This window comes from Sebastes fasciatus, chromosome 9, assembly GCF_043250625.1.
Source record: "Sebastes fasciatus isolate fSebFas1 chromosome 9, fSebFas1.pri, whole genome shotgun sequence".
NCBI classification, from domain to species: domain Eukaryota; kingdom Metazoa; phylum Chordata; class Actinopteri; order Perciformes; family Sebastidae; genus Sebastes; species Sebastes fasciatus.
Genome location: NC_133803.1, coordinates 25026232 through 25037830, shown reverse-complemented (window position 1 = coordinate 25037830; position 11599 = coordinate 25026232). Strand labels below are relative to the sequence as shown.

The window sequence follows — 11599 nt, the reverse complement described above, 5'->3', positions numbered from 1 at the left end:
CATCCATATTGTTATCATAGTTTTCCAGTAATAATGGCAGTATAAGTTAGGAGTCATCAGCCTCTCTGCTGTGTGAACCGGAGGTCTCCCAGAGGTAAACTCATGGATGGCATCAAACAAGTCAAAGTGAGCCTTGGAGGAGAGGGGAGGCAAATATATATATATATATATGTGTGTGTGTGTGTGTGTGTGTGAATTCACTAGCTGGACAGATAAAGGTGAGTAATAGACAGGACTGTTATGTACACAAGTAGTGACAAAATAGGTGTGTGTGTATATATATATAGTATATATATACATATGTATATATATACACATATATATACATATATATACACATATATATATATATTGTATTGTATAAATATATATATATATATATTTTATTGTATAAATATATATACCGTATATATATTGTATTGTATAAATATATATATATATATATATATATTGTATTGTATAAATATGTATATATTTATACAATACAATATATTTATATATATATATATATATATATATATATATATATATAAAGCACCAATGACCAAGACAAGAATACAATAAAATGTCTATATACAAGTCAAGTGGAAGTGGTAAACAATACAAATAGATTTGCAGCAAGATAGGTATAGGCTACATTTTGAAGGATTTAAAAGGTACTTTAGTAAATAGAACATTTAATGCTGTTGTGTAACTAGCTGTGGTTTACATTGATGAATATTTAGAGGTCACCACCATATCGCTTACAGCGTGTTACACAATGCATCCATACTATTACCCAGTATAATAATGTTAGTATAAGTTAGCAGTCATCAGCCTCTCTCTATGTGAACCGGAGGTCTCCCCGAGGTAAACTCATGGATGGCATGAAACAAGTCAAAGTGAGCCTTGGAGGAGAGGGGAGGCCTTCTTCAGAGATCTCTGCTCCTCTCCAGCACACTAAGGCATCGTGATGTCAGCGGTGGCAGTAGCAGTAGACTGTAGTAATTGACTTCTTGGTGGTGGGGGTGATGGTGATGGTGATGATGGCGTCATTTTAATGCCCTGCTGGTTGTAGCTTCCTCCTCCCTGCTGCTCTCCCAATAATAGCGAAGGTGTAGACGGATCTCTGGCCTGGTCCCGACGCGACCGTGGCTCCCTTGGCCGGGATCGAGCACCGCCGAGCCGGACGACTGACGCCGGGAAACATGGAGGCTGCTGCGGCCGAGGAGGAGCTGCGGGCCGGCTGTCGGGTACCTGTCACTATCGATCAGATAGTTAACGACACACTGGTGGTGACGCTGACCTACCGAGAGAGGAGCTACACGGGCATACTACTGGACTGCGACAAGAAGTGAGTGTTATTATAATGTTTATATTTGGAGATGAATGTGCAGGTAGCTGCTACCTTCTGATGCTAACGAGCTAGCTGCGAGCTAACTGGGCCTCCATACAAAAGACTGGCAGGTTAGCTTGTGGCTAGCTCGTTGCTAATGGCAACCTGACTAAATTTCACCTCATAATGACACGTTTAAACACGTTATTTCACTATGTGTGAACTACTGAGCAGCTTGGTAGTGCTCCTATGTATACATATTGATGATTACTTCACTTATTGAACAATTAAAGTCAATGGGTTCATGTATAGCTTATTGTTAGCCTCATCAAAGACAGCAGCTATTGAGTAAAAAGGACAGAGAGGCCTCTGGCTCTATAGTATTATGTATTATGTTTTGATGTGTTTTTACATACAGATTGGCTTTGCATTGATGCACTAGCTTTCTTTCAGTTCAGATAAACATGAGACATGGCTCTTTATAAGCAGCCACTTTTTTGATGTTGCAGAAAACAATGGAAAAGACAATAAAAGGTGAATGTGGGATTTGATTAAATCAACTCTTTAAACCTGGTTCTGATGAGCTCCAGTGATCATCTTGGGGGGCTCTGTGCTTGACAGGAAAAAAAGGCCCACTCTTTACAGTTAATAACAAGAAAACAGCTTGGTAGTGCTCCTATCTATATATATATTGATAATGACTTCACTTATAGAGCAACTAAAGCCAAAGGGTTCATGTATAGCTTATTGTTAGCCTCATCAAAGACAGCAGCTATTGAGTAAATAGGGTAGGTAGGTAGGCCTCTGGATGAATAAGTGTTCTGTATATGTTTTGATGTGTTTTACATATTGCATTGGTGTACTAGTTTTCAGTTCAGATAAAATGAAATACAGTTGTTGAGACATGGCTCTTTATAATCAGCCACTTTTGATCTCGCAGAAAACAATGGAAAAGACAATAAAAGGTGCATGTGGGATTTGATTACAGCAGCAATTGAGTAAAAAGGGTAGGTAGGCCTCTGGTTGAAGAGTATTCTGTATATGTTTTAATGTGTTTTTTACATACAGATGGCATTGGTGTGCTAGTTTTCTTTCAGTTCAGATAAACATGGATAAACATGAGACATGGCTCTTCATAACCAGCCACTTTTGATCCTGCAGAAAACAATGGAAAAGACAATAAAAGGTGCATGTGGGGATTTGATTAAATCAACTCTTTAAAACCTGGTTCTGATGAGATCCAGTGATCATCTTGGGGGACTCTGTGCTTGACGGGGAAAAAGGCCCACTCTTTACAGTTAATAACAGGAAAACACAATACAAATGAGAGAAGCCTTATAAGTAAAATAATGTCATATATCAGTGTTTGCTATCTCTCTTGCGTCACATGTATATAAGCCTTGTGTTGCTCCTGGTGCTGTGTGCACCTTAAAAGCCACTGGCTTTTAGACTATTTATAGACGAGCAGAATCAGATTCTGACCAGCTTTGCCCCTTTAGTATGCTTAGATGGTTTTTCATGTGAGAGCTCACGCTGTCCTGAAAATAACCCACCCAAATGGGAAAAGGCAGGCCTTGGAATAACTCAAAATAGGCCCCATATTTCAGGCCTTGTCACTGACAGAATTTGACTTCTTCTTCCTTTTCAGCTCATGGAAATACATTTCCTGTCATTGTCTCCCACAGGTTTTTTGGTTGTTTTTTTCATAATGTCACCGTCTAGGCCTATCATTCAGGCATCTAGTTACACTGTACACAACGTGAACTGGCAACAGAGTGCGGTGAATCATGGCTGGTCATATGCTGTGTCCTTGTACTGTGGTTAACTAGCACTGCCTGTTCCCTGTCACAGGCAGCCCTGTTTGTGCCGTGTCAATCATCGTGAAGGCTAATATTCGGCTGCTTTAGAGGCACGTATAAAAAGGTGAGAAGGGAACAAGCCAGCGCCGAGAGACTATTATTCGGAGGTGCCTGCCAACTACTCCTCCTGGGGAGGAAAACGGGCTCCCCAAATGTGCACTAATTAATAATCTCACCACACATAAGGCCCTGAGTAGACACGGATGCAAAAACAAACTGAAATCTCCTGGCTCCTTCCCTACATCTCTGAATCCCGAGTGATTCATGGGATTGTTTTTGTTCAGTCAGATGTTGGGGAGGGTGGGGGGGGGGGTTGTTCCTGGGCATCCTGTAGTCTCTTTGTCTGCTGTCTCCTGACTAAAGCAGCACAGCCATGTTACTGTTGCCTGCCAGCCACCTCTCAAAGACTCCTTGGCAGTTGGGCCCTCTTTGGACATGTTTGCTGGTACGAAAAAGGAACATGAACATCACTCAAAGAGACTCAGTGATACTATAGCTCCATTTTTGTGGCCTAAAGGCAGCAGCACAGATAATCGCCTGGCTGCTCGCGGACCCCAACCCCCACGCGTAAAGAATTTTCAGCATACAGGTGACAGGAGAGTGGCGTCAGTGTGTCCAGTCACAGTTAAACAAAATGGTAGAATAGGTTTTCACTCATAGGGAAGGCTGTGGGTGCTCTTTTGGCTAAATTGAAACATCATCTGACATGGTGAAATACAAGCACGGCATTACAGTATCATTCTTGTGGAGGAAATTGCTTAACTAAAAAATTAAAGAAATGCTTGTCATGTGTAAAAAGAATGTCTGTGCTGATTTGCATCTAACGAAGCTCAATGAGACGCACAGTTATTCATTTATTGTTGCTTTTTTTTCTCTTCTTTGTTTTAGGACTGGGCTATTCTGTCTACCAGATTTCACAGCAAAACCCGAGGACTTTCCGATACCTATACCGGCTTGTGAAGTCCCAGAAGTTCTGAGTGAGGAGCCGGTTTCCAAATCTCCCAGCCAGGATTCACAGAGACCAAAGGATGAAAACACTCTCCCAGAAAGCAGCATACCTGCCGCACCTGTTCCCTGCCCTGTACCCACACCAGTGCCAGCTGGACAGACTCCTTACCCTCCTTATTTTGAAGGAGCCCCCTTCCCTCATCCCTTATGGGTGCGCCACAGCTACAGCCAATGGGTACCTCAGCCCCCGCCGCGACCAATCAAGAGAAAGAAGAGGCGGTCGCGAGAGCCTGGCCGCATGACCATGAGTACTATCCGTCTGCGGCCGCGGCAGGTACTGTGCGAAAAGTGCAAGAACACGCTGAATAGCGACGAGGACAGCAAAGACGGCATGAGCAACACTAAGACTTCTAGAAAAGAGAATGCACTACAGAGCGAAGATGACGGCGACGACAAGGATAGCCCTTCTAAGCTGTCGAGAAAAGAGGACGTAGTTGCAAGCAGGGACGCTAAGAGACGTGAAAATGGCACCAGCCTTGATGGCAAACGCCTCAGGAAGGACAAAAGGGGGGACGCTGAAGGGGAGAAGTTCCCCGGAGGTGACATTATCCCCCACAGTCCTGTCATAAAGATCTCCTACAGCACGCCACAGGGCAAGGGGGAGGTCATGAAGATCCCCGCCAGAGTCCACGGGTCCGTCAAGCCGTTCTGCCCCAAACAGCTGGTGCAGAATGGCGTGGGAGAAAATGGCAAGACGCCTTCTGATCCCACTAAGGAGCAACGGCACATTTTAGATGCCACAAGGTCCGGCCTCACCGTGTCCATTCCCAAACTCAAACTTACCAGACCTTTTACTACCGTGGGTCAGGACTTGCCTTCTCCAAAGATCCACTTGAGACCCCCTCTGAGGGACGGCGAGGAGAGTGTGGTCGAGTACGAGGCAGAACTTGTAGGAGGCACCAGGAGACGAAGCCCCAGGGTGCCCGGTCCCTGCCTCCCCCACTCTGAAGACTCAGGGGAAGGTAAAAACTCTCTGGAGTTGTGGTCGGGGAGTTCGGGAGAGGAGGCGGAGCGCGGCCACAGCGACCTCACCCTTCTCATCAATTTCCGTAAGCGTAAAGCGGATTCTTCTAGCCTGTCGGTCTGCAGCAGCGACAGTCTAGATGAGTCCAAGTCCTTCAGCTCCGACGGCACCTCGCCAGAGCTGTGCGACCTGGCGCCAGGTGAAGACCTGTCCGTAACCTCGTCTTCTGTACCCTTGCGGGAAGACTGCAAGACAGTGCCGCCGCTTACGGTGCGGCTTCACACCCGCAGCATGACAAAGTGTGTAACGGAGGAGGGTCACGCCGTGGCGGTGGGCGACATCGTGTGGGGGAAGATCCACGGCTTCCCCTGGTGGCCGGCACGCGTCCTCAGCATCAGTGGCACCCGCAAAGAGGAGACGGCCAGTTGCGAGGCGCAGTGGCCCCAGGCGAAGGTGGCGTGGTTCGGTTCGCCCACCACCTCCCAGCTCTCCGTTGCCAAACTGTCGCCCTTCAGGGAGCTCTTCAGGTCCCGCTTCAACCGCAAGAAGAAAGGGATGTACCGGAGAGCCATCCTGGAGGCAGCCAAGGCCGTGGGCCACATGAGCCCAGAGATTACATCGCTGCTCTCCCACGGTGACACGTAGGTCAGTTCACAGCAGTTAGACGTTACATGTGGTTGCATCACATCTACTTAAAGTAGGGCTGGGTGATGAATTGAAACTGTTGGTATGTTTGATTAATTAATTCCTTCTGACAGGCTGTAGCCGACCCCTTCAACGCAGCAGAAAGTACAACAACAAACCGCTATGTAGTTAACTGAGAGTGTCCAGGCTAACTCAGAGAAAACTACTCAAATGTAGGAAACATTGCAACAGGGCTGGTACAAAAGGTAGATGCCATGACGGTGGTGTGCATACTCTGCTCCAGTAAACATGATACAGAGCAGAACAAAGCTAAATGCTGTTGGAAGATAGCTGCAAAAATCAAACAATATGAAGAGTGTGTGGCCAAGAAAAAAGACACAGCGGTCTATTACACAGGCATTTGCAGCGAGCTGTACTAACTATTTATTTCAAGGTTAAAGTGCCCCCTTTATTTTAAAGAACACCAATACATCTCTTATTAATCATTAAACATACAGCATGCATAAGATGCAATGGCAAACTGACTTAATGTAAGAGATAACTAAAGAGTTGTGAACATTTAGGATGTACTTTGAACCTAAAGGACAAACTGCTGACTCTTTTGAGGCTTTGCAGTTAGAGTTGAGATTTGATAACCCAGTATCAAATCCACTTTTTCAATCTGACTCTATTCAAATACCTTATTGAGTCTTTTTAGATTTAGCGTTACATTTTCTTTAAAAAGTAACTTCAAGTCTCAAGACTCAAGAGATTCAGTTGAAATCTCAGGGCTGAAAAGCCAGAAAGAGTTTTGAGTGGCAGTTTAACTCAAATTAAACTTGTACATAGTAAAAAATACATGTATAGCAGCAGAGGATATGAAATTTAGATTTTATATTTATCTGACAACTCAATCCAAATATGAAGCTGCTAATTCAAAATTACAAAGTTGTTCAGCTTCATGTATTGATATGGTATGAATGAAGGTTTAACTGGGAGATTCTGACTCGTGAAGCTGCTGGGACGCCGGTACCCGGTACGTTTTACTGGAGAAGATGAATCACTGTTGTTAAAACTACAAAAAAACTCAAGTTTCTTCCCTCACAGAGGATCTTTGGCCGAGCACAGACACCAGCTTGCAGAGAGCCCTCTAACCAGACTACAGACAAGTTTTTAATTTCGGCCTGTTATCATGTTACTCACTGAATTAACATTAATCAGCGACAGCTGATATGACCGGCCGCCATCACAGTCTGTTATTTTAACTGGTGATAGTGACGGCTAAAAATGAGAAGCTGCTACCTGAATGTTTAGCACATTGCTGCTCTTTGCTAATAAGAGGAAGCGGAGAAGATTTATTAATGTTTGACTTGAGCAAATGTGTGTTATGTCAGCTCAGGTGTCAGAAGTCAGTCGCACTGTAGAGCCCTGATATCCTAATGACATTCCATAAGCCTAAAATATCCTGCAGATTGAACGAGACACCATGACGGTGGTAATCACATCTATTTAAGATGTTTGGTAAACGCAAAGAGTCATAATCCTCAGTGCATAGAATTAGTAAAACGTTCACTGCAAGGACGACGGTGCACAAGTGTATTTGTAAAGGTGTCATTGTCATTACTGTGAATTGTGAATACATATCAGGTCATATTGTCCAGCCTTATCCTTAAATGTCTTTGATTATAGCTAATTTGACGATGTTCATGTGAAACTTTGGGGGGGATGTGAGCTGAGTGAACATGATTCTGCACCAACCTGTTTATTTAAACTAGGGATGCAAAACCGAACCGTTCAATGACGTACAAACTGTGGGCTTGTTGAACTGTTGCACCACTATTAAATACAGGCCTGCTAATTATTTGTTGAGGTGCCAGAGACATAGAAGAGGCAATTATCTGAACATAGGTTACTTGACCGTCAAGTAACCTGTTGTATTTCATGTATAAAATCAGTTTTATGGCTTCATTTAATATGGATTATTACTAGCAATCAATCTATTTTGGAGTTGAAACACATGGGAAATGTTTTTCTTTGGGCTGTCAATCGATTAAAATATTTAATCGCAAATTAATCACACATTTTGTTCAAAATGTACCTTTAAAGGGAGATTTGTCAAGTATTTAATTCTCTTATCAACATGGGAGTGGGCAAATATACTGCTTTATGCAAATGTATGTATATATTTATTATTGGAAATCAATTAACAACACAAAACAATGACAAATATTGTCCAGAAACCCTCACAGGTACTGCATTTAGCATAAAACAATATGCTCAAATCATAACATGGTAAACTGCAGCCCAACAGGCAACAACAGCTGTCAGTGTGCTGACTTGACTATGACTTGCCCCAAACTGCATGTGATTATCATAAAGCGGGCATGTCTGTAAAGGGGAGACTCGTGGGTACCCATAGAACCCATTTACATTCACATATCTGGAGGTCAGAGGCCAAGGGACCCCTTTGAAAATGGCCATGCCAGTTTTTCCTCGCCAAAATTGAGTGTAAATTTAGAGCGTTATTTAACCTCTTTCGCGACAAGCTAGTATGACATGGTTGGTACCAACGGATTCCTTCGGTTTTGTAGTTTCATATGATGATGCGTTAAAGAAATCAGTGGCGTTATAAAACAAATTTGCGTTATTGCGTTAACATTGACAGCCCTAGTTTTCCTTCTCCTTAATGTGCAAAACGAACAGAACAGAAACCGTGACACAAAAACCGCAACACAAATCGAACCTTGTGCTTGTTGAATCACTAATTTGAACAAATATTGAGTTGTGCCGTGCCAGCCTAGGGGACTCCAGCTGCATTGATGTCATGAAGGAGTTGCTGTGTCCAAAGCAGCAAAATAAACATTAATACCAGCTTTAATGATGGCACGGGCTGCAATGCTTACTGTCGACAGCAATAGACAATACTGCTTTTAGCACAATGAAAGTAATTCAAAGGTATTATGTACTGCAAGCGCACATAATCATTTCTGTTATGTGTTAAAAGCACGCTGTCATACTGTGCCTATGCTTGCAAGCTTGTTCCCTTGGTTTCCTTGTGCATTTCTCCTGTGTAGCCAAGCAGCAGGTCCTCAACATACACACTCAAAGGTTAAATATTGCCTTTTGAGTGATATGAGAGACAGACAGGCTGCTCCCAACCCCTTCTGTTTGCTCTGATATGGGCTCAGTAGCCAGGAAGAGGTCGGTTGTAGTCGAGAGCAGTAAGGAGTTAAGACGAGCCTTTATTTGGTACTTTTTTCCAGAGCTCATAAAGGAAGCGTTTTTCTTTGCTCTGTCAGCTGGAATGTAGCTGACGGTTCACTTCACAGCGCTCCATAATCTGCAGATGACTAACATGACATGTTCAGAAGCACATCTCTCTCTCTCTCTCTCTCTCTCTCTCTCTCTCTCTCTCTCTCTCTCTCTCTCTCTCTCTCTCTCTCTCTCTCTCTCTCTCTCTCTTTCTCTCTCTCTCTTTTTCTCTCTCTCTTTTTCTCTCTCTCTCTCTCTCTATCTCTCTCTCTCTCTCTCTCTCTCTCTCTCTCTCTCTCTCTCTGTGTGTTAAGTCTTCTTTGCTGCACCGGATATATGACCTGCCTTGTTTGTTCATCATGTCTTTACTTTGTGCCTCTTCTTTTCTCTCTTTCTCTCGTGTAGAGGCTGAGGACTGAAGAGAGGTCTCCGAAGTTTTTCTGAATTCTCAGACTGTGTCATCAAGACCCAGGAGGGGAGTACGTGTGGTTGCCACGGCTACTATTTATATGCCGTTTTTTTTTTTTTTTTTTTTTTTTTTCACAAGGCTGGTTGAAAAATGGCCGCCAAGGTGGAGCGTTGTTGAGACTGGATAAGGAAGCATAAAAAGAAAAAAAAAAGGGCCAGGCATCTCATGGTCTACTATGAACTATTCCTCCTTTTTTTTTTTTTTTTCTAGATTTAATCATATTTCAATAGAGCTGAATAATGACACTACAAGGACCCAAATGTATTTATTATTATTATTATTATCTGTAATGGTTTATTATGATCCACCCTTCCACTACAACTCTCGCAAAAACCTCCCAGTCTGCTGCTGTCATTATCGCGGTCCTCGCCCGCTGATGTGTTCACTGCGAGGTCTGGCAAGAGGAAGCTGGTGGCGTCTTTTAAAGGAATACCCCCTCACACACACACACACACACAAACACACACACTTGGACATGAGCCGTTTGACCACGGTTTAAAAAAAGTCTTACTTCTGATAATGTGAACGGCTCCATCCAGAGACAGTAGTGACTGTTCCCGCTCTTCTAGCGATCAGTGTTCCATCCTCGTAGCCTTCTGCGACATTAGTTGGATTTGTGGATGTATTTATACTGAACTCTCCAGAATCATGTTGTGTCTCTCTTCCATTTCATTTTTAACTTGTCATGTCAACGAACTCCCTCTCCCTCCCCCCTTCCTCCCAACTCTTTTCTTTTTTCCTGAGAACCATTTTTACATCACTTTAATTATTTAAAGCGTAAGAAAAAAAAAGCACTTTATCTGTACCTTGGTGGCCTGCTGTAAGCTCACTGTCCGAGACACAGCCCTGATAGGCAGCAGGGGAGTTCAGAAGTCTTTGTGGTTGACTATCCATGGCCTTGGAGATACAAAAAAAAAAATCTTTTCTTTTATTTTATTGTACGAATATCGGGGACACCAGACACGGATGGTTGTGTACACTGTATTCTCGCATTTGACTCTCAGCTACACACACTACAAAAAAATCCACATTTCCACTGGAGAAACATGGGTGAACAAATGTGCCCCCTATGCATTATCAGTTAAAGCTTTATGAGTGACGTTTGGGAGAGAGAAAAATAAATAACATGCTGTAAGAATACTGTGAATTCAACTGCTGAGTGTGCTGAGGAAAAGCAGTTATTGAGTCATCTGGTAAAAGCAGACTGCAACGCTGACCTTTAGTGACCTTTGTGTTGAAAGCAGCACTGTTGGAATAGGGAGAGAGTGGGGGGGGCAGTTAAGGCAAGAGGCTGTCGAGCATAGCCCGGTCTGTATTAAAAACGTACCGAAGATTGCACACAGTCACGCTCAGCCAACCAGCCCGTCTCCCTTCCTTCTGCCGGTCTGGGAACACTTTGTTCAGATCGAGGCTGAAAACTAGCCGGTTGATTGTCAGTGAGGGGGAGTGTGTTTGTTAAAGGGGGGGAGAGCAGGTAACGCACTCCTCCCATCTTGATAATCTGCGGTTTGACTGTTTGCTGTCAAGCCCGGCTAGTTTCCAGGCCGCCTTACACAGCGAGGAGTCTAAATGTACGTATGCCTGAGAGGGGAAAGGGCCGTCAGGATTTTCCCCGTGTATGAGCAACATGGCTATCTACTGTTGCCCACGTTGGTCAATGTTATTGGCTACTTTTTTTGTTTTCTTTTTTACATGTACTGTACATAAAATAAAATATAAAGCAATACCTGTGCTGTTGTGGATTGGTCACTGTTATTTTTGAATGATTGAATTGCTGAAATGTTTTGAGTCTTGATGCTCTAAAAGAGCATTTCACCAATTTGACACCTGAATCTTCAGGTGTCAAATTGGTGAAATGACCCTTTTACTCATGCCCCAGTTTAGAGCTGCAACGATTAATCAATTAGTTCTGAACTATAAAAATGAATGGCTTACTATTTTGATAATCGGTTTGAGTAATTTTTCAAGAAAAAAAGTCAAAATTCTCAGATTAAATGTGAATATTTTACATTTTATGGGAACTGTAGACCCCAGCGTGTTGGATTTTGCATCCATACTAGGGACTAAATGTCAGGATATCTCAGCCTCTGTTGTGAGAGTGGCATCGA

The 11599-nt window shown here is 43.3% G+C and overlaps 1 protein-coding gene across 2 annotated transcripts; it reads left to right on the top strand.

Moving 5' to 3' along the window:
* The first annotated feature begins 746 nt into the window (after positions 1 to 746).
* On the top strand, positions 747 to 11217 carry pwwp2b (PWWP domain containing 2B). Of its 2 annotated transcripts, none has more exons than XM_074646887.1 (3): positions 747 to 1333; positions 4063 to 5787; positions 9428 to 11217. In XM_074646887.1, exons 1-3 carry the CDS (start codon positions 1188 to 1190, stop codon positions 9432 to 9434), a joined length of 1878 nt encoding a protein of 625 aa, XP_074502988.1. In that variant the 5' UTR covers positions 747 to 1187; the 3' UTR covers positions 9435 to 11217. The 2 variants fall into 2 exon arrangements, with proteins under 2 accessions (XP_074502988.1, XP_074502989.1); XM_074646888.1 differs by having other exon boundaries at positions 749 to 1333; positions 4063 to 5791.
* Positions 11218 to 11599: the final 382 nt, after the last annotated feature.

Coding starts and splice junctions, on each gene's coding strand:
- pwwp2b (XM_074646887.1), top strand. CDS start 1,188: ATGGAGGCTGCTGCGGCCGAGGAGGAGCTGCGGGCCGGCTGTCGGGTA. Junction 1,334..4,062: donor CTACTGGACTGCGACAAGAA/GTGAGTGTTATT, acceptor TCTTTGTTTTAG/GACTGGGCTATTCTGTCTAC.